Source organism: Lycorma delicatula, chromosome 9 (genome assembly GCF_047948215.1).
Source record: "Lycorma delicatula isolate Av1 chromosome 9, ASM4794821v1, whole genome shotgun sequence".
NCBI classification, from domain to species: domain Eukaryota; kingdom Metazoa; phylum Arthropoda; class Insecta; order Hemiptera; family Fulgoridae; genus Lycorma; species Lycorma delicatula.
In genome coordinates this window covers 122,098,102-122,121,974 of record NC_134463.1, presented here as the reverse complement: position 1 = coordinate 122,121,974, position 23,873 = coordinate 122,098,102, and the positions used below count along the sequence as shown (strand labels likewise).

The 23,873-nt window shown below is 33.7% G+C and overlaps 2 protein-coding genes across 4 annotated transcripts in view; one reads left to right on the top strand and one right to left on the bottom strand.

The window, feature by feature from the left end:
* Nucleotides 1-2,633, top strand: part of LOC142330255 (uncharacterized) — a 30,734-nt gene extending 28,101 nt beyond the window's left edge. For all 3 annotated transcript variants that reach the window (XM_075375436.1, XM_075375438.1, XM_075375439.1), the window contains exon 3: nt 2,095-2,633. In XM_075375436.1, the coding sequence (XP_075231551.1) occupies nt 2,095-2,379 (285 nt within the window). In that variant the 3' untranslated portion in view covers nt 2,380-2,633. The remainder of the gene's footprint in view (nt 1-2,094) is intronic.
* A 5,924-nt stretch (nt 2,634-8,557) lies between these two features.
* The window catches only part of LOC142330171 (steroidogenic acute regulatory protein, mitochondrial-like), a 38,379-nt gene continuing 23,063 nt past the window's right edge, over nt 8,558-23,873 (bottom strand). Inside the window, exons 6-7 of the mRNA XM_075375278.1 lie at nt 13,533-13,708; nt 8,558-8,918 (exon numbers count right to left, since the gene is read on the bottom strand). Coding sequence (XP_075231393.1) covers nt 8,663-8,918; nt 13,533-13,708 — 432 coding nt within the window. The 3' untranslated portion in view covers nt 8,558-8,662. The remainder of the gene's footprint in view (nt 8,919-13,532; nt 13,709-23,873) is intronic.

The window sequence follows — 23,873 nt, the reverse complement described above, 5'->3', positions numbered from 1 at the left end:
GTGAATATCAGTTACAGTTCAATAAATTTGGAAAATGTTCACATATTTCCCATTCAAAATAAATTTTGACAGAGGTTGAAAGAAGAGTTGGATGGAATCAGTATCTTTCATAAGTTTAAGGACAAGTTAAAAATAACTGAAAAATCAGTATTTCATGACAAAATCTTTATTTTATACAAGTAAAAATTAAAAATAAAAATAACAGAGATAATGCTACATCATTTTTTAAATGTTTAGTTAGTATTTTGTATGACCTCCATACAATTTTAGGCATGCTGCTACTCTGTCAGGCATTGATTCAATCAATTCCAGATATTTTTCTTTCATCACCTGTTGCCACAGACTAGCGATTTGAAGTCGTAACTCAGCCTTATTTTTAGGTTTTCTTTTAGCAAGTTGCAGTGCCATCCGATTCCATAAATTCTCAATCGGATTTAGGTCAGGACTACGAGCAGGCCAGTCCAAGAGTTCCACATCATTTGCATCAAACCGTGCCTTGGTAACTCGTGATTTATAACAAGGTCTTGCTCGAAGATGAAATTCTCACCTGACAGGTTATGGACACTAGGAAGCATGAATTCTTCCATTTTTTTTATGTACTGTATGATGTTCATTGTCCCATCCATTATTCTAATGTGTCCAGCGTCCTCTGAAGTTATGCAACCCCACATCAAGATAGCATCTCCACCTTGCACAGCAGGAATGATGCAGGCCGGTAGAAACTTTTCAGTTTTTGTTCATCTGACCCTAATTTTTCTGTTGTACAACTGGAATCTGCTTTCATCAGAAAAGACAACCCTTCGCCAAGCTTCTTTCAATCGGTTCTTTGTTTGCTTGCAAAACTAATAACGTTTTGACTTGTGAACAGCGCTTTGCTAATGCGAAATATGATTCCATTCCAGATTCTTTTAAACGTCTAGAAAGAGTGGCAGTACTAACCTGAATTCTGTGATTTTTTGCTACTTCTGTCACTATATCAGGCAAACTAGCAAACCGATTAAGTTTTGATACCTTTATAATCGCTCGTCTTGACTCATTGATGTTTTTCGTGGTCGACCGGATCGTGGAAGATCAATGACAGTTTCTTGATCACGATTTTTTTAACGACTTGCTGTACACATGTTTTTGATATTTTTAATCGTTCAGCAATGTCTCTGTATGTTTTATTTGCTTTCCAGAGACCGATTGCTTGCCATTTTACTTCTACACTAACACTTTTCTTACCCGTTGTTAATAAAAAAACTTTTCACCGACCTAAACTCAAAGAAACAAATTCTAATTCATCAACATTTTGGTGGGAAACAGCTGATAATAGTGCCAAGTTGACATTTTTAATTACTGTTGGTACACCTGACACTCTTAAGTCTGTGTACCTGACACTTTAAAGTGATTTGTACATTTTTGAACATTACTTTCTTAAAAACAAAAATTTCATGAAAATTTTAAAATCACTTTTAAACTCAGCCCTTTTAACTCAAAAATAATTTTTTTATTAGTCTATTGAAAAACTCTAAAACACAGCTTTAAAATGACATCACACTCATTAGCGTAGGTTACATATTTTACGAGAAATAGTAATTTCTTTATTAAAAAACGGACTAATTTTAGCTCATATAAAATATTTAAATGACTCCATAAAATTTGAAGCATTTAACTTAGAAGCTTGCGGGTTTCACCAAAAGATGTATTTTTTAAAGCTGTTTCTCAAAGACATGTAAGATTTGTATGTAGTTCATAAGTTTAAAGACAAACTGACAAACAGTTTTTCTAAGGTGTCCTTAAACTTATGAAAGATACTGCTTGAAGGACCCCTATTACATAAAATAAAATAATTGGCATTGGCAGAATGAATTGGTTTTTAATGCTAACTTTATGTTTACTTTCTATTCAACATAGCATGACTGGTTATGTAATTTTGTCATAGTAATTCTGAATTTGTAATTTTATTTTTACCTTGCATAACCCTGAATTTTAATAGTAAATTTATCTATATGTATTCTGTTCTATTTTAAATTTTGCATAACCCTGAATTTTAATAGTAAATTTATCTATAAGTATTCTGTTCTATTTTTAATTTATCATCTTTTTTTATAGGTTTTACAAAAAGTAAACATACCGTTTGAAGAACAAATCTACAAAAATCTGGTTGATCTAAAAGTGAGCGACAATGATTTACATTATGGACAAGATAAAAGAATTAAAAGCAAACATTTTGAAAGAATTAAAGACAAGGAACCTGAATTATCTGAATTTTATGAACCGTCATTTAATGAAGAATATGTACTTAAAATTGAAAAATTACAAATTGATCCATTGAAAGTGATTAGCTACGATGGATTTTCTATATCGGATAGAATGAAAAACTGGCAGATTTCATGATGGATGTTGATAATAAACTTTCTCGTTTGTATGCTAGAAATATGTTGACGAAAATAATGAAGCAATGCTGATTTGTAAATGTTATTTATTTTTATAATTATTAAAGAATATTTTATAAAATCCAAATACTGCTTTATAATTTTAATTTTTTTAAAATTGTTTTATTTTTTAAATGAGTTTTAATGAGATGCCTAACATTGTTATATTGTTAGCCGTACAGAGTGAAGAATAAATAGTATATTTTTTTCCTTTTTCCTTTTGTTTTTCTGTATTCATTCGTTTTAGATCACCTTTATAAAATTTTTGTTGCAATATAGAATAATATTAACAAAAATTTTATTGCACTGATATTTATCTATATCCCAAGAACCGCTGATTTAGCCTGAATATATATTGTAAGGAGTGAGCAATGTAAAACCAAACCCGTAATGTAACTGCTGCAGAATTGGTAGGTTATGTTGGAATGAAATTTTATGAATGATATAAGAAAATTAAATTAAATAAGAAAAAAGATAAAACATAATTTTAATGTTGCATTTATTTACCTTATTGTTACAAAAGATGTTGAAAATGACCACCGTAGGCATCAATGCACATTTGTGCTTGACTAATCATATTGAGAGTAGTCTGACGCAAAATGTTGTCAATTGCGTTGATTTCTCGTTGAATGTTCACCTTCAGTTCATCAATTTTTAGAGATTAGATGCATAAACTCTCTCCTTTAAGTAGACCCAAATGAAAAAAAATCACAAGTAGACAATTATGGGGAACGTGGAGGCTATCATCCTCACTTGACAGCTCGTTCATTTGTGAAAGAAGTTGTATTAATTTTCATTACCAGTTAATTGTGTGGAGAATTCTTCGAAAATGGCTTCTTCTGGACTGGCGGTAATTCTCCTTTCAATATCAGCAATGCTGTGGAGTCCTAACAGAAGGTTGCCTATTTCATTTTGCATTTGAAACCGAACCTGTTGTACGCCATTTTTTAATTAAATCGTTTATGCTACTCTTCACTGAAATACAGGCATTCAGAAATTTTTCTATGAATACTTAACGTGATTTTTCAAATGATCCAGAATGAATATAGGCAATCCTCTCCTAAATTGAATAAGGCATTTTATATGAACACAACTGCATTGACAAGTAACCACATGAGAAATAGCAGCAACATGTACATCCACTAATTGCACAAGTTGTGGAGAGTCTTTCATAAATAGTGTTGGGTAGCAGTTTCATTATGGGTTCAGTTTTATGTTGCTCATCCTGTATATTGGAATGTATAACATATATACTGGAAGCTGTAGAACGTAATAGCAAATATCCTGAGATAAAAGTTATCATTGAAAAGAAATTGAGTACTGCAGTTAATTAGCGCAATTGATTGATAACAAAAAAGTATTGTTAATTCATTTGATGAAGATAAACCTTGTTGCCAAGTTTAATAGTAACTGTAATACATGAAAAACTCTCCTAAATATGATTTGTTTTATTACTACAAATTTCCTTTGTTTTTTGTCTTCAGTCATTTCCCTGGTTTAATGCAGCTCTTCCAAGATTCCCTATCTAGTGCTAGTCGTTTCATTTAGGTATACCCCCTACATCCTACATCCCTAACAATTTGTTTTACATATTCCAAATGTGGCCTGCCTACACAATTTTTTCCTTCTACCTGTCCTTCCAATATTAAAGCGACTATGCCAAGATGCCTTAATATGTGGCCTATAAGTTTGTCCCTTCGTTTAGCTATATTTTTCCAAATGCTTCTTTCTTCATCCATTTGCAGCAACACCTCTTCATTTTTCACTTTATCCACCCATCTGATTTTTAACATTCTCCTATAGCACCACATTTCAAAAGCTTCTAATCTTTTCTTCTCAGATACTCCGATCGTCCAAGTTTCACTTCCATATAAAGCGACACTCCAAACATATACTTTCAAAAATCTTTTCCTGACATTTAGATTCATTTTTGATGTAAACAAATTATATTTCTGACTGAAGGCTCGATTCACCTGTGCTATTTGGCATTTTATATCACTCCTGCTTCATCCATCTTTAGTAATTCTACTTCCCAAATAACAAAATTCTTCTACCTCCATAATCTTTTCTCCTGCTATTTCCACATTCAGCGGTCCACCTTCATTATTTCTACTACATTTCATTACTTTCATTTTGTTCTTGTTTATTTTCATGCGGTAGTTCTTGCGCAGGACTTCATCCATGTCATTCATTGTTTCTTCTAAATTTTACTCCTGGCTGGAATTACTATACCATCAGCAAATCGTAACATCTTTATCTTTTCACCTTGTACTGTTACTCCGAATCTAAATTGTTCTTCAACGTCATTAACTGCTAATTCCATGTAAAAATTAAAAAGTAATGGGGATAGGGAACATCCTTGTCAGACTCCCTTTTTTATTACGGCTTCTTTCATATGTTCTTCAATTATTACTGTTGCTGTTTGGTTCCTGTAAATGTTAGCAATTGTTCTTCTATCTCTGTATTTGAACCCTATTTTTTTTAAATTGCTGAACATTTTATTTCAGTCTATGTTATTGAATGCCTTTTCTAGGTCTATAAACGCTAAGTATGTCGTTTTGTTTTTCTTTAATCTTCCTTCTACTATTAATCTGAGACCTAAAATTGCTTCCCTTGACCCTATACTTTTCCTGAAACCAAATCAGTCTTCTCCTAACACTTCTTCCACTCTTCTCTCAATTCTTCTGTACAGAATTCTAGTTAAGATTTTTGATGCATGACTAATTAAATTAATTGTTCTGTATTCTTCACATTTATCTGTCCCTGATTTCTTTGGTATCATGATTATAACACTTTTTTTTGAAGTCTGATGGAACTTCCCCCTTTTCATAAATATTACACACCAGTTTGTATAATCTATCAATCGCTTCCTCACCTGCACGGCGCAGTAATTCTACAGGTATTCTGTCTATTCCAGGAGCCTTTCTGCCATTCAAATCTTTTAATGCTCTCTTAAATTCAGATCTAGTATTGTTTCTCCCATTTCATCCTCTTCAACTTCCTCTATAACACCATTTTCTAATTCATTTCCATTTACAAATTTCCATCATATTTAAAATAGCTAGTAAAAAGTTTCTATGTTACTTTTTCAAATTCTCTTATGTGATTACATCAGTTAAAATTTAGTTCTAAATAATTTTTATGATTTTCATTTAACGTTTTTAGTTGTTAAATTATTGCTATGGTGTTTTGCAGTTAATATATATGAAAGTAAAGTATAAATATTTTTATTAAACATTTGTGTTCTGCAATTTTATTAACATATTTGTAGCTAAAAAAAAAAAAAAAAAAACAACACAAAATATATAAAAATAGGAGAAATATGAAAAATGTGTGCTGTAGTTTTCTGATTAACATGACTAGAAAACAGGCCTATGTTATTTACAACTGTACACAATATCTTAGATTTTTTTGTAAACTTTTAATAGGCACTTATACGTGATTATAAGCATTAGATGTCAAAAGTTTTTGAGATTTAATGAAGTTCTAAAAGTCTTAATGATTAACTTATGAAGTTATCGAGTTTAGGCAAATTTTGAAATGAAACTTACAATTACAACTAAAGGAATAGATTGCCAGTATTTGGAGTTTCATAAAACTTTTATTTGAATGTAAGCTTATATACGGCTAATATTACCAATATTTTATAAAGTGGCTTCACACATTTTAAACTGAAAAATGTTTTGTAGGTGTTATAGTGTTATTTTTAAATTTAACACTTTCAGCGCCAGATCTATGATGCATGTTTTTACCTCCAACCCAACTGTATGTTTAAGAGTTCTCTCTGCCAGACCACATGTATCAATTTGACACATTCCTAAAGTTTAGGTTCAATTTTCATAACAGTTGCAAACATCTTACTGATAAAATGTTTTTATTTTAACTATTGACAATTAATTGTCATGTTATGAACATAACAATTTTAAATTTTAATTCCTATTTATAAAAATTTATATGCATAACTATAAAATTCATTATTAATCACTGATGACGTAGGAATAATCCAAAAGCACTTGGATAATCAATACTCACAATTTTTGGTTAAGTGGATAAATTCCTAAAGTTCTGCATGGATCATGTGTATCAAATTGATACACACAGCTATTGTTAAAGTTGTGATTGATTTATATCAATGTTATACGCGCAGATTTGGTTAAAATTGTGCTATTTGTTGTTCTGGGCAGCAGTAAAAGTTATATACCACTAGGTCATAAATTTTATGTAGGTAGCCCTGGCAGTCAGCTGATTTTTAGAGGGAAACATTTCAGCTACTTATCTTAATTTCGAATTTGCTATTAAATGCAAGATTTGCAGCTATGTGTAAATGTGTCATATTTGATCATAAACTGTTTATCAAAAAAAGTATATTTGCATGGAGTGGAGTGCTTTTTTAAATCTCACAAACCAACCAAAAAGTAATTGTAACAGTTCAACCATTTAACAGTTTGTTAGACATTTCATATTATTGTAAGAATGTATTATTTATTTCAAAAATCACTTCATATTATTATATATAATGTCTTAGTAGTTGTAGAGATAAATTCGTTAGTGTATCATACATAAAATAATGAATTTATTAGTTTGCTAGTTACAAATGAAACAGCCAGTTATTTTGATTAAATATTTTCCAAACCTTTTCTCATGGACCATTTGTATATAATTGATGTGAATAAAACTTGACTGAAATAAGCTTTATGTTTGATTATAAAAATGTTGATTTTTTTCATAAAAATCATCTGAGCCAAGATGAAAATTATATCAAATTACAGGTGGTCTAGTAGGTGCATTTATGTATATGTCAATTTGATGCACACGGTCCGTACAGAAATATCACTTAGTATCAAAATGATGCACTGATGCACATGGCACTGAAAGTGTTAATTTAAATTTTAGTCATTCTGTGCTCATCTACACATTCTTCCTATACTGAATCACCAAGAAATGGTATATATGAGTAGTCCCATTTAAAATACTTAGATTTAACTTTTGATGACCAACCTTTTCAATTACTTTTTTTTGAGGTCACAGTGGACCACTTTAGTTAACTCTGGTTCGTCTCTTCTTTTTATTTTTTTTCTTGCTTGTTTCTCAATAAGTCTTCATTCTGTCAGATCTTGGTTTTTTTAGTTTTTCTAACCCTCATTGTTGTTTTTTTTCTTTAATTTTAAATCTGGAGTTTGTTTTTTTTTTAGTATTTATATATTGTTAGGTTTGTTTTGTAAATCTATTGTGATTTCTAGTTTTTGCATATCATGTTTAATTTCGGTCATCCAAGTCAGTGTTTTGGACATTTTCCAGTATTTCTTGACCAGTTTCGTGATGAGCATGTTCGGTTCTATTCTTTAAGAAGGAGATTCTTTTCTTTCTAAAGTAGTCTAGAGTTGGTTCTACGTCTTTATGTACCTCTTGTTTTGGTATGAGTCATCTTTTACATATATGCGTGTTCTTACAATTCTTCTTTCTAGTCTTTACATTTTTGCTGAGTAGGAAATGTTGGATCTTAGTTTGAAGAATGTTTCGCTTACAAATGATATTATAGGTCGGATTACAGTTTGTAATGCTTGAGTTTGTTATCTATTGAGATACATCTTTTGTTGTAAGTTGTTTTAGTGGTATTTTGTGCACAACTGAGATTTTGTTGTTATTTCTTTCCAGAGGTCTTGTATAATATTTTCTCCTAAATATTTAAACCGTTCAACTAGCTCGACTTTGTGTCCGTTTATGATTACGTGATTCAATACCAGGGAATTTATGGCCATTATTCTAGTCTTTTCATATGATATTCTTAGGCCTATTTTTCCTGCTAGTTCTTCCAATGAAGTTACTTGGATTCTAGCTTTTGAATTACTTTTATTATAGGATAGAAAAAAAAATTCCTCTTGCAGAATTCATGGTCACATTATTCTACTATTATACTTACTTCCCTACTATAGTGACTTCCTTTATTTAATTTAGTTTTACTTATTTCCATTATTGTTATTATTATGAGACATGTTTTTAATTAATAAAAATGATTATTCATTTTTAGATATTTATAAAAAACAATGTTTGTATACAAATATTCTCAAGTTTATTTATTATCATTATTACATAACTGAAATATATGTTAATTCATTTAATTAATACCAATCAACTGCTGATTTAATACATAATTATTAATTATACTCTAGCAAAAAAAAAAGCATAACAGAATAATCACAACCAAAACTTTTGTAGCTATTTGAAATTATTAACTTAATTCTTATTCATTCTTCATTAATATTATCCGGTGAATCACTGACAACAGATTTTGTAATTCCTGTATAAACATCTTTTGGTATTTCTCCAATGAATTTTCGTAAATGTTTAAGAAAATCGTTTATTACTGAAGTAAATGTTTTGTTAACTAATTGCTTTGGAAGCCATCCATTCAGATTAGTATTTATTAACCACCTAAGCTCACATTTTTCTGAATCGTTTTTCACTGGTGAAATAATAAAACATGATGGACCATTTTCCGCTCTGAAAAGTTATATCAAAATATAATTAATTTCTATTATAATAAATATATTTTATTAATAAACTCCTCCTTTAGCATGAGGTCAAATTTTTCTATAAGTCACACCACCAATGTTTAATTTTGCTTTCAAAAGGATATTAAGGTACATATTATTTAAAGCAAATACATTTTCTCATGTTTATTTCAGTAATCCAAATAGGCACTCATTATAAAATAACTTTCTAGAGATCTAATAAAACACATTTTTATATATTCTAATAAATTATTAAATATATAAACTAATTATGTATTTTAATAAATTATATTACATAAACTAAGTTGTATGGATGTCAGCCAAATATTAACTGGACTTTAATCTTTATGGCTTGCGTATGTAAATTAATAGGCTGGCTAGGAGGGATATTGATGAAGTAGATGTGGGCAGGGGATGGATCCTCCAACCTCCGTATTTGCGTCTCTCTGGTCAGTAATGTTATATTAAAGCAATAAGTTGCATTATCAGTTACAGAACATATTATCATCAAGTTTATCACAAATTAGAGCATCCAACCCAAAATTAGACTAGACTGCTTGCGCAGTTTGGAGATATGACACTGTCAGATACCCAAGTCTATGATCTGGCTGGCAAATTTATGAGGGTGTGAAGTTGTAGAAAATGAATCATGATAAGCATTCACAGATAGGTGTGATGAATGTCCTTTGATTGACATGTCACCTCATCCTGACCCCCTAGGGGGATAACTACCACCTTGTAATGATTCTTGTCGCCAAACCATCCCTTCTATTCCTGGACCTGATAGGCTTTACTGGAAGTTGTCTTATTGACTGTTAGAAACTGTTACACATCGCAGTCATCAGTTAGGCCTCCGTCAGGATGCCACTGATGCAAATGCACTCTTAACACTGAAAAAGATTAATCATATTTAAATAAACTTTAATAAACTAGACTGTAATAATTAACTTTTGATTAATTTCGGTCTATATAATATCAAAGGATTTTTTCCTCTTTCACAACAATGATAATTTTAACCTGCGACCACTGGGTGCATTTTAAACATACATATTATAGAAGGTGAAAATTATTGTCACCTTATGATTGATGAGATTGTTTCAGAAATGGGTATCAATCATGTAACAGTCCATTCCAGTTTCTCAAATGGCACTGAAAAAGGCACCGAGGATTGACCAACTTGACCCGGATATATTATTCCATTTGCTGCCTGTCATAAGAGAGCCGATTGGCCAGGCTCTTCTCGGGGTGTCTAAGCTGAAGCTACTTTCTGACTTGTTTGAAAGTGGCTTTGGTGAAGGTGTTCTTAAAACCAGGAAAGGATCCTAGTGAGGTCGGCAGTTATCAAACCATCAGCCTCTTGCCGGTAATCGGCAAGTTGCTTGAAAGACTGGTTGTGGAATGGCTTCATTGATTGTAGTCGAGGCCAGTATGGCTTCACAAAAGGGCTCTTGCCGAGGTGGAAAGTGGCGACTGTAAATATGTTTTGGCAATTTTTATAGACATTTTCTTCCATGTGTTGGAGTTCTTTCCTCTATGAATAGGAATGTTGCAATGATCCCTTTAGCCCTGTAAGCCGTGGTACGTGACTATTTATCTAACTGTACGGCTCATTTAAGGATGCACACCTGGTTGTGGAAAAATCCGTTACCAGGGGAAGCCCACAGGGTTCTGTTCTCGGACCCCTGCTGTGAAACCTGGTATTCGATGGATTTCTGGGACTGACATCTCTAGAAGGGGTCATGACCCAGGCTTTTGCCGATGACTGTCTCCTTTTAGTTCGTCATAATTCACAACCACAGCTAGAAGACTGGGCGCAGGTGGCCTTGTCAACTGCAGAGGACTGGATGGACATTGAAAATTTAAAGATTTCTGTGCCCAAGATGAAGTTTATGCTCCTGAAGGGCACAGACAAATTATCGTACAGTCATAACCCCATATTAAATATAAAGACTATGTAATCAGCCGAGTTCATAAGTACCTAGGTGTTTTGTTTGATGAAAAGTTGCTGTTTACCAACTACATTAGGCAAGTAGCGGGGGACGCCGTCTCAGTGATACACAAACGTAGTTGAATTGCTCGTAAAGACTATAGGTTATCGGGCTGTCAAATGTATATGATGTACCGGGGTGTCTTTGAAAGCATGACTTCATACACGGCGCCTGTTTGGGCGCATAGATTGGATATGAGTACAGCACTTGTTCAAAATTTAAGGAGTGCCCAGCGCACAAGCTTAATTGTTTGCACTGGTGTTTTTAAACCAACGTTCTACGAGGCTGCCACCGTTTTGGGAAAGGCTCTCCCAATCGATTTGATGGTGAAAGATCGGGCAGCCATTTGGAAATTGCGAAGAGGCCGGGAGGCCGAAGTATTTGGGATGCGGTTTCGGACTGGGCCAGTACCGGAACAGAACGGTAATCACAATGCACCGGATCTAAATTTCGTTCAGTTGCCCATCTCCCGCCTGCGGAAGAAGCTGCAGAGCCCCGCGATTTAAGCATGGCAGCTGGAATGGGACACCACGACTATGGGAAGATCCCTGTACAAGTTTATACGGGATTTGGAGGGATGGTATGCTTCTTCGTTTTTAAGGGCAATGGTTTTATGGCTCAAATTATGAAAGTGGATTCCAAAAATATGATGCTGCAGGAACAATTTTGTTCATAATCTATTACTACTAATGTTTGAAATTATTATTTCTTAATTTAATTAGTGAACGAGTTAAAACAAGTAAAGCAATGAGTTCTTAACGATAAAAATCCTTGACAAATGTATGTTTATTAATATGTTTTGTCAAATAGATATTCATAAATTTAAAATAAATATGAAAGTTACTAACCTCATCTCATGTTTGTCTGTCATATAGATCTAAAAAAATATGGTTTTACAAATCGAATAAAAAATGGTTAAAATAGAGATTTGAAATTTTTAAATAGTTAAGATAATAGAACAGACTAGCGTTTTTTTAATAAATCTGAACCAATTGTTCCAGAATTTTTTTTTAGTAATAAGAAATCAAAGTCAACGTATGCAATAGAAATCTAAATAAAAAGTTTAATACGTGATGATTTTTTAGTCCTGTTACCCAATTGTTAATGTCTGGTAATTTTTTTTCTAAGAAAGGGAAATTTTATTTTGTGACACGAAGTTGGTAGCGCTATTCAACCGGTATAGATACGGCAGTGTGAGTTGATTCTCCTTGGGCTGTGTAAACTTTTGTCCCGTATCCGGTCGTGTTACGAACAGAATGTCTTTTACCATAGAACGAGTTTTCATTTTTGAACAATATTTTGCTACGAAATCGTACGCGACTGTAAAAGAATCATTTCGAATTAAATTTGTTGGTGTTCCTCCGCCAGAAAAAAATTAAAAAGTAAATTTCTAGGTTAGCAAACCGATTTCGAGAGACAGGTAGTGTTTGCGACAGAAAACGTAGTGGTCGACCGACTCGCTTGACAGATGACGTTTTAGATGTGAAAACAAGTTCGCTCAATTCTCCACGGAAAAATGTACGAAAACTTTCCACCCAAGTCGGTTTGTCATATTCGAGTGTTCAGAAAGCTGCTAAAAAATTGAAATTGTATCCGTATCGCGTACGATTAGTCCAAGAACTTCAGCCTCCAGATTTAAACAAGCGAGTCCAATATTGCCATTGGTTTAGGTCTCGTAAATGATATTGGAATCGAATTTTTAAACACAGTGATCTTTAGTGATGAAGCTTGGATCCATCTCGATTGTTATGTGAACAGTCAAAACTCTCGAATTTTGACGGTTGAAAATCCTAACGCTTTACAAGACAAATCTTTGCATCCTGAAAAAATTGGTGTGTGGTGTGCGACATCTCGTCATCGTATAGTCGGACCCTTATTCTTCGAACAGACAATAAATGGTGAAGTATACAGGAATATTGTGCGCCAATTTGTGCCCCTCCTGGAACCTCAAGAACGGTATTGCTGGTTTCAGCAAGACGGCGCTATATGCCACACGTCTCGAGAAACTGTGAATTTTCTGCAAGAGTTCTTTGATGATCGAATAATCAGCAGAGGGCTTATGGCCTCCAAGGTCCGCAGACCTCAAATCTCCTTACTACTTTTTGTGGGGCTATATTAAGTCCGAGGCCTTCAAAAACAATCCTCACAGTATTGATGAACTTAAAGTCAATATTACAGACTTAATCACGAATATTTCCAATGCAACTCTTAAAAAGGTTTCTCCTAATATGCTGAAAAGTCCGTGTGTGTATAACCGCAAGGGGTGGGCATTTTGAACATATTCTTTAACAATTATGTAAGTAATAGCTTTTTATTAAATCTCTTTTGTAAGTAACAAATACATTTTTTTATTCCACCTAAATTTCCCTTTCTTAAATTACATTTAAAATTAGGTAGCAGGACTGAAATGTATCATCCAATGTTAAATAAAATAATCTAAAAGGAAATGCAATTTGTTCACCAACTTTGAAAATATTTATTTTTCCGTAATAAAAATGTATAAATGCTTCACTTATTTTTATAGCCCTTGAATATTTAAACTGCAGCTGATACATACTATATTTACTTCATCAGTTATAATATTATTATTATTAAAATTTAATTTATAATCATACCTTATGTAAATGTTATTTTCTGGAAGCAAATATGTTTCAATTGAAACTGAAGCTATAACAAATGAATGTTCTAAGGCTGCTCTATGCCGCAGTATTACAAAGTCTCTGCTGGTAACCATACCCTTACACGCAGGAGCCGATATAGTATATGTAATATCTGTATTATCATCTATTTTCTAAAATAAATCATAAGCGTTATAAATAAGCAATTACAAATTCAATCGTACAGAAGAAGTCTAAAAAAATAATTTATCAACGTAAATTACACAGAAAGCATATTTACAATCTGGTAAAAATTATGTATAGAACAGTAGTAAATGGGATTCTGGGACAACCTTGACCTCAAAAAATTATTACGTCATAAAAAAAGAAATGCCAAAGCACACAAGGAGCAGGAATACAACCCGCAACACAGGTAAAAAAAGTTTTTGTACACATGCTTGCTGACTTTGCAGTAACCTTGTTTACTAATTTGAAAGTCAACTGGTGATAATTTATTTGCGTCATACTTGTTTGTTTGTTATTTCAAATTTATCTGAATGTTAATGATAGCCGTTACATATAAATACCGCGAAAATTTTCAACGGATTTATATACCTTTTAACTTGTTACAATCATCTGTGTCGTGCATTATTATCGATTCAAATTTACGTCATTTATCATCATTTAACTAAGTGAGTGATACAAATTTTAAATATGTAAATTATTTGTCAAGTTTAATTACGCACTCAAATAAGTGATTTATATTATATTTTTTATTACGCACTTTAAATATGTAAATTATTTTTCCAGCTAATTTTAGTTTAATTATTTTTATTTTCCAGTTAAGTGTATAGTATTTGATATGTTTATTTAATGTGTTCTCCAGTAGTTACTAGTTAAACTGATAAAATAATTTTTGTTTGTTTCAGTGTTATATAAGTTCAAAACTTAACACTGGCTTGTTGGTTAGGAGTATTTTTATATATATTCATCTTTTTTTTAAAAAAAACTTGTATTTAAAATTTATATATTATTAACATAGATTTTAACTGATATTCAATAGAGTTCAATGCAAATATTGTTTGACAGATGTCTCAAGAAATGTTCCCAATTAGTAGCGAGCAATTGGAAGAAGTTGTAAACCACGTGTTAGAAGAGAATGAGGTGAAGAGGACTCCCTTTTTCTTTCTTTTTCCTGTTTAGCCTCCGGGAATTACCATTCAGATATTACTTCAGAGGATGAATGAGGATGATATGTATGACTGTAAATGAAGTGTAGTCTTGTACAGTCTCAGTTTGACCATTCCTGAGATGTGTGGTTAATTGAAAACCCAACCACCAAAGAAAACTGATATCCACGATCTAGTATTCAAATTCGAATAAAAGTAACTGCCTTTAGTAGCACTTGAACGCCAGAACTCTCGACTTCCAAATCAGCTGATTTGGGAAGACGCGTTCACCACTAGACCAACCCGGTGGGTTGAAGTGGACACTTAGTTCAGCTGAGCGGAGATTATTACCCCGAAGGTTGCAGTTCACAGTTAGCAGCGATGAGGAGAATGAAGTCGAATATCAAAGGTTGTTAAATGATGAAAACGATAACCTCATATGCTGCATTTAGTGAATCCAGCAGTGGAATTCCTATGAAAGATACTGTTCCTAAAGTTTTACCGGTTCGGGCAGGAGTAATAACAGCTGGCAGTAAGCCATCTAATAAGCTCCCTGTTAAGGGAGCCCACGTAACCACCCGCTCTGCGATGTCATCTGCGGCATCCCATTCTGCTAAATCTCCTCCTTTATCACCCCGTATACTGGAGGATACAGTTGAAGAGCCACCAGACCCCAGGGCATCGGAATTCGTTAAAATCAAAATACAAAAAAGAAAAACCGAATCACATAAACCAATTTTTATATATTTTCCTGGATTTATATATCTATACTTATGAATATTACTCAATGGAACGTTAGAGGGTCTTCGGTCCCACTGGAGATGTTAAGAGTGTTGATGCGTTCACATGAACCATTAACAATGTGCTTCCGAGAAACGCATCTACAGCAGCAACATGCTGTAACTCTTAGAGGCTATACATTTGAGAGATACGAATATCTTGTAGATAGTAGACAGTGGCGATGTTGCTATTTTCAGGCGGAATGAGGTGTCGGCTACAAGGCTACCTCTAGCTACCCCCATTTCTGCTGTTGCTGTAAAACTCTCAGCCCCATTTAAATTGGATATTTGTATCTCTCCCCGAACTCTGAGTCCAGTGCTCTAGAAATATCAAATCTCCTCACGAAAATTCCATTGCTAACGTTAATAGTACGAGACTTCAATGCCCATCATATTTCCTGGGGCTCAACTTTCTCCTCCGCTCGAGGAATATGATAAACAGTCAGACTAGACTTATAATAAGAGAAGAAGAGAACAACAAAGAAGAACCTTTGTCTTCTGAATGATGAGTCATACACATTTATATCTTCATCATCTGGTACACTGTCAAACATCGACCTCTCCTTATGTTCACCGAATTTACTCCCTCGTCTTAATTGGTCTGTTTGTGACGATCTTCACGGCAGTGACCACAGGCCAATTATTAAAAACACTGATGTCGACCGCAAAACTAATAAAAGGCCACGGAGATGGATAGTTGAAAAGGCAGATTGGAACGGTTACCATAAAACCTTCCCATCACAGTATGACAATGGTGCAGACGCCCTGTAAGAGACGTTTCTGATACTTAACAATGCTAATAGATATATCCCACAAACTTCCGGAAAACCCAAGACGTCTTTCTGTTCCTTAGTGGAATGATGATTGCCGAAACGCTATTAGCAATCGACGACAGGCACTGCGCAAATTTAACCGCAGGCCTACTAATGAACATTTAGATTTATACCGTAATGCTAGAGCGGTATGTCGTCGAGTATTGTTGTACGCTAGAAGGAAATCATGGAAGAAATACGTGGACACCATCTCACGTTATACTCCCACGTCTGCTGTGTGGAAGAAGATCCGTACAATTTGGATCACCAAAACAATCCATTCTCGGACTTATTCATGAAGAACCCCTTACATCACCTTCTGCAGTGGCAAGTAACTTGGCAGCTTCTTTCCGTTCGGTGTCTCTCATCTCATCACACAGTATCGATTTTCAGAGGTACAAAATACAGACGGAAGTACTACCGTTCAACATTAGTGTTTCGGTCGGTGAATTAAACGCTCCATTTTCATTCAACGAGTTGTCACACGCACTTATAAACTCATGCGACACCTCCCCTGGACCTGACAACATTCGTCTCAGTATAATCTCGCAACTTCCAAATTCAGTGCTACAACACCTATTATGATTTATAATGGTTTGTTCTCTTTACAAGGTTTCCCTCCGGTCTGGTCAGAAGCCATCGTCATCGTCATACCAGTGCTTAAACCGGGTAAAGACAAAGAAAGCCCCTCAAGCTACTGTCCTATCTCCATTATGCAAAATAATGGAGAGAATGGTCAACCGCAGGCTTACATGGTATTTAGAGAGAAATGGCTTTTTATCTCCAGAGCAGTGTGTTTCCGACAAGGACGATCATCCATGATCATTTAGTATCATTGGAAACTGCTATTCAAAACGCTTTCCTGCTAAGCCAGCGCCTCATTGCTATCTTTTTTGATGTTACGAGAGCGTTCGACACGGCCTGGCGACGTGGTATCCTAAATAACCTCAAAGGATGGGGAGTAAAGGGCAACATGCTGGCTTTTATCAGAGGTTTCTTAAATGACCAAACTTTCCGTGTTCGTGATTCTCTATCGGGTAGCGCCACTTTAGAGAATGGAGTCCCTCAAGAAAGTGTATTAAGGGCCACCTTGTCCACTATAGCCATCAGCAGTATTACTGATTGTGTGCACGCACCTGTTTCATGTTTGTTATATGCTGATGATTTTGCCGTACATATTACGTCCCGTTCAACAGCCACAGCAGAGAAACTATTATAGAACATAATATCTCGCCTTGAAGCTTGGTCCAAGGTTCAAGGCTTCACATTTTCACCGGAAAAAACAAAATGTGTAGTCTTCTCTCGCTAGGGAGACCCATCTACTACGCAAGTTTTTCTCAAAGGAGAGCAAATTTCTATCACTCCTGATATGAAGTTTTTAGGTTTGATTTTTGACAACCGTCTTACGTGGGTCAAACACATCAAAGAACTAAAAACAAAATGTTCAAAAATTTTATATATGCTGCGAGTTCTTGGCAACACCAAATGGGAAACCGATAAGGCAAGTATGTTGCGATTTTATTAATCTTTAGTTCGTTCCCGCTTAGGTAACGGTTTTACCGCGCTGAAAATGTTAGATGCTGTACATCACGCTTCTCTCCGTCTTACTACACGGGCTTTTAGATCAAGCCCTGTCATTAGTATACATGTTGACTGCGGTGAACCATCACTTAGAGATTACGTGACCAACTTTCAGCATCTTACTTTGCCCGTCTTAAAAGGCAACCGAATCGCCCGGCTTTTACTGCAGTTCTTTCAGTACCGAGTTGGAACGCAGCAATGTTCCCGTAGTCCTGCAGACCGTAGTATGTGACTATTTGTCTAATCGTACGGCTCTATTTAAAGATACGCACCTAGCTGTGGTAAAATCCATCACCAGGGAAAGGTCGCAGAGTTCCGTTCTCGGTCTCCTGCTGTGGAACCTGGTATTTGACGGGTTTCTGGGATTGACATTCCCAGTAGGGGTGACTGTCCAGGCTTTCGCCGATGACTATGGTTTCGGGCCGGGCCAGTACCGGAACGGAACGGTGATCACAATGCACCGGATCTAAATTTCGTTCAGTTGTCCATCTCCCGCCTGCGGAAGAAGCTGCAGAGCCCCGCGATTTAAGCATGGCAGCTGGAATGGGACACCACGACTATGGGAAGATCCCTGTACAAGTTTATACGGGATTTGGAGGGATGGTATGCTTCTTCGTTTTTAAGGGCAATGGTTTTATGGCTCAAATTATGAAAGTGGATTCCAAAAATATGATGCTGCAGGAACAATTTTGTTCATAATCTATTACTACTAATGTTTGAAATTATTATTTCTTAATTTAATTAGTGAACGAGTTAAAACAAGTAAAGCAATGAGTTCTTAACGATAAAAATCCTTGACAAATGTATGTTTATTAATATGTTTTGTCAAATAGATATTCATAAATTTAGGTTGCAGAGCCTCGCTATGGAAGCATGGCAGCTGGAATGGAAAACCACAACTAAGGGAAGATCCCTGTACAAGTTTATACCGGATCTGGTGGGATGGTATGCCTAGAGTTCATTTTTAAGGGCATCGGGTGTCCAGGTGTTAATTTAGTCAAGCATATTAATTTAATCAATATCTGCTTCGGTTCCGCCTGACAGCTGAGGAGTTGTGCGTCTGCGGGGAGGTCCAGTCAGATGAACACCTAATGTTTGACTGCCCTGCTCTTGGAGGGGGGCCAAAGACCGGGCCACCCTGGAACTTAGAGGTCAAGGGGAAAATTGGCCACTTACAAGAGGCGAGTCTGTGGCGAGAGCCGCATTGTTGGACCGTGTGGGAGTTCCTTGATGCGGTTGATATGTTCAACTGACATCAGTAGTTTACTTAATGGAAAGACTCCTAACGCACTGTTGTGGGAAGCTAACCTTGAGATATATGACTGACCAGCAGTCAATTAAGGCACCAAGTGCCTTAATATGGTGGACAGGTACTTGCTGGCATTCAGTAACCTAGGAATGGCAGCAGCAAATTGCTGTCTTGACAAAGAAAATTTTAATTTATGGATGTTATATATATTTTTAGTTGACAGGGTGCGCTACTCATTTTAGTAAATATATGACAAGTGAACGGTTGGGTTACATAAGCTGGTGGTGTATGGCACTGCGATTAGTCCGCTCACGCTGTTAGGTAAGCTCTAGCAGGTATTTAGGACACAGGTCGCTAAACTGTTTCAAGGCTCAGTAGCCGTTTGTGGCACAGACATTCAGTCTTATGCCTTAGGGTGACCAAAATGGGTGGTGGTGAGAGAAATGCCAAGTAATGAACGTTTTAGTGCGGGATTTTTTAAAATTTTTTATGCTCTTTTTGGTTCTTTTCCCTTTTTATTTAGAAACTTTTTATGTCCCTCTTCAAGAAACTATTATGGATGATAGACATCATCAATGATGGTAAACATGAAACCAAAAACTACTACAGACCGCCAGCCATCATTGAAAATTGAAGTTTCTCTCCAGTTCATTCCAAGGAATTGACACGTTGTATCAGCAACTGATCAAAGATATGGTGTAGTTTGCTGACTAAATGGTATTCTTGTTTAATCTTTATACGCAACAATTGATTAGTGGTTATCCAAAGGATGCTTGTTCTCACTTCAACGTCGCTCAATCTTATAAGATCAAAGGGATTGTGAACATGTGTACTGGAAAAACATTTATCATCTACAATGAAGACTTTGTATCAGAAATAGATGAATGTTCTTTGACTATCACCAGGACGGACCTTGTTTCTAACCTGTTCCCAGGAATACCAGCAGATTTAGATGGTGTGGTACATTTAAACAATGGGTTGCTTTATTTTTTCAAAAACGGAAACTATTACTAGTTCAACAAATTCTTCAAAAAAGTGACAGGATTCAGAAACAAGGGGCATGAACTCTTTGGTTTGTATTATACAAACACCATTCTGAAACATTTCATCGAGTTTATCACTAACTATCATGTGTTTCCTAAGAATAAACTTTAGAGGGGATTGAATGATTTCGATATAAATAAAATGGAACCACATGATTTTAAACTATTCTTTATTTCAACTAGACGGTTGCATGATGCAGCAAAACAAAGATTTCATTAAACTGTTAAAAAAGCTTAAACTAGTTACAAGTAAATATGATAAAAATTCATTTTGTCTAGTATTGAGAAGACGTTACACTTGTCACAACCAAGCATTGTAGATCGCTTGATATCTCCAACAGTTTGCACATTGAGGAGAAATGTAGTTGTGAACTGATACGTAATTTAATTTCGCAAATGAGAAAACTATTACGTTCATGTAAAATACTATATATTAAATGTAATTGCTGGTGGTGTTCTTGTGATAACATGTTCGTAATAAACTGCGACAGGGATCTCGAGCACTTCTTACAACGAAAAGTACCTAAGGTAGAATTATTAATGTCATCACCTACAGTCGTGACTGAATTGTAATTAATCAAAAAGTTTTACATAATAAATCAATTCTAAAAATGTATTGTAACTTTTTATCTCAATAAATATATTAGAAAATAACAGATTTTTTATTTTGTTATTCCTTTCCCCATTATAAGTATCTTAAAGTTTAAATAAAGAAAAAGGGTATGGAGATTGAAAACTAATGTAAACTTTTAAAAATATTTATTTAGTTAATATAACATATTTTTAAATTGATTGCAATATACACATTTTTAAATTAATTACAATATATTCATTTTATCTGATTATTAAAATATACATTTTTTGTCTAATTATTCCTATATAATATCATTTTATATTCGCTGCTAATTAAATAATTAAACCACTTACTACCTCAATGTGTTAAAAAATGGATTTTTTCCAATCTCTGATTTTTATTTGTTAAAATCATTAATATATCAAAAAATATTTCAGTGGAAAGAAGAGAAAACAATGAGCTTTCTTTCTCTTCATCCATTAAAAAGATTTACAAGGGTCTGCACAAATTTATTCATCTATCATATCTTTTAACCTGGTTAAATAAAACGTAAAAAAAATTTTTTTTAAACAATGATAGCAAATTTTAGGATTAAGCTCCTTTCTAAAATTAAAGTCATTGTAAATATTAACATAAAAATTTAACTTTGTTTTATCTAATAATAAAAACAGATGATTTAATTCAACATCAATTTCTGTTACATTCTACCACTCATATTATATTATATTATATTCTATACTACTAGAATACATGCACAAGCAACTAAGGTTAATGGGATATTAGCTTTATGATATACATAATTTGATTTGAGAATCATCTTAACTGAATAAAACAAAACAAAATTTTTTTAAATTTCAATTTAAATCTATTCATTTTATATAACTAAAATGTGTTTTTTGAAAACCGATTCAATGTGTACTATAAAATAATGATTTGAAAAAATATCAGTCGGTATTTTTATTATATTTCCCTGTCACAATCGACCTTTACAAAAAGTTTTTAGAGACCAGATATTTAAATTCTTAAGGGAAGTTTGTAACCTTTCCAAAATATGGGACCATCTGTTTATATTCCTCTGGAAATTCGCTTTCTTCCCACATCATATCCACTGACAAATTTTTCAGCACATTATACCACGTAATACTTTCCAGAGAAGGCACCATCACACTCTCAGAAATCATTAATGGATAGAAACTTATCTGATAAAAATACTTTAATTACTCTATACAAATATTTGAATAAACATTTATCAAATAAGATAAACAAATATATTAAAACGTTAACATTCAGATTTATTTTAATTTGAAAATGTTCACTTATTTTAAAATACTTATTATCTATTTTTAAAAAACTGATTTAACTCTTATGGAGTATCGATATGTCCCCAAAGAATAGTATAAATTTTATCTATACGATGCGTTTATCATCATAGTTGCAAAGAGCTAATTTATTCATTTTAATCGATTCAATTACATGTTATTTAGATTTTAACTTTTTCATAGATTTATAAATAACAGAAATATCAAGTAAACATTTTTTATAATCATCAAAAGTTGTTTCAGTTTTAACTACATTTTTTTAATCCCCTTTGCTTTATTTATAATTTTTTTCGAAGCTGTTTTAAATGAATACAGTTTAGCTCTCAACCCTACAAATTCTCAAATAGGAAATCCACAACACTCATCTGTAAATTTCCCAATTACTTTTTTACTTTTGAATGAAAAACATGGATGAGCTTTAGGATAATCAGATATATCAAAATGGTAAATGAATGAACTTTCTTGCAAATCCTTATAAAAATCACTTGTTTTCATTTCATAGAAAAAATTATCTGTATCCATATACAACAGAGAGATTTTTGACCCATACTTACTTTGCATCACACTGTAATGTAACTCATACATCAGGGTCTTGCTCAGTTCCAGTACAGAAAGACCTACGTATATTGGTTTATCAAAAAAAAAAAATCTTTTCCTTCAAACACTGAACGGCACATAATATTTCATCATAGACAATCTTGAAAACAGGGCTTGCTGATGAGTTTCATGAATCTTTTTTTGGAAGAAACCAACACGAGATTTAACCTCTTTCTAACATTTACTGAAAATGCATCATTATTCATAACTTTGAACAAATATTTTTCAAATTCGTTTGTTGCTGATTGGTGATTAGCTGTGTTAATGTCGATGTAACTTTTCAACCATGGAGACTGTACAAACTGTAGCATTTTATAAACTTTGGTCACTCTAAGACTATTTCTAATCGCTTGTTTTAAAATAGAAAAATGACAAACAAATTTTGATCTGTTTCTTAATGAAGGTATAAGTTTAGGATATTTAGAGATCGGAGGGATCTCGTTCAAAGGTAAAAATGGAAAATTGCAGTGTAATTCATGCAGATGAACAGGGTACTCGATATCGACTTCAAGTATATACACAATCATACCATCATCCCTTACTAACATTAAGTTGTCAAATATAGAATTTGTATTTTGCTGTCTACCATCATATATTTTTATAACATTGACTTAAGGCCCACCATAAAGTTTGTATCAAGGTACATCAAGTACCTAGATGGATAGTTAACAATACAAGATGGATAATGATCAGATGGATTAGATGGATAATCATCAACAATACAAGGATTGTTAGCTTTCTAATATTTTTTAATCCAAACCGAAATACAACCGCGAATACCTTTTTTCTAGAAACATGTAAACATCATAATCTGTAATCAACTCTAGTTGGATCCTCGTTTTGTACAGCATCGCATCAAAACAGAATCCTGCAACGGTAAAATAATGTGCACAATCCAGTTCATACTCCCTCAAACAGAGATCTGAAATTTTCAAAAACGTCAGATAGTAATAACACATCGCATTTAAGGTATAAACCGCTATATTCATCCAAATTATTTATTTCAAAATGAGTCCATACTAATTTTGCATGATCGCAGTCTTCATCGGTTACATCCATTCCCATAAGGCTACAGTAAAATTTTTCTTTCGGGGTAAGAGAGGTCTCTTCTAATGTTTTCCATGAGGTAGTGTACTCGGATGGATATACACCTTTTCGAGTCACTAAAGACAAATCTGATAGCTTAAAAAGCTTTCTCGTATGGTAGAATTTATCGATGGGAAGAGTTTTTACTAA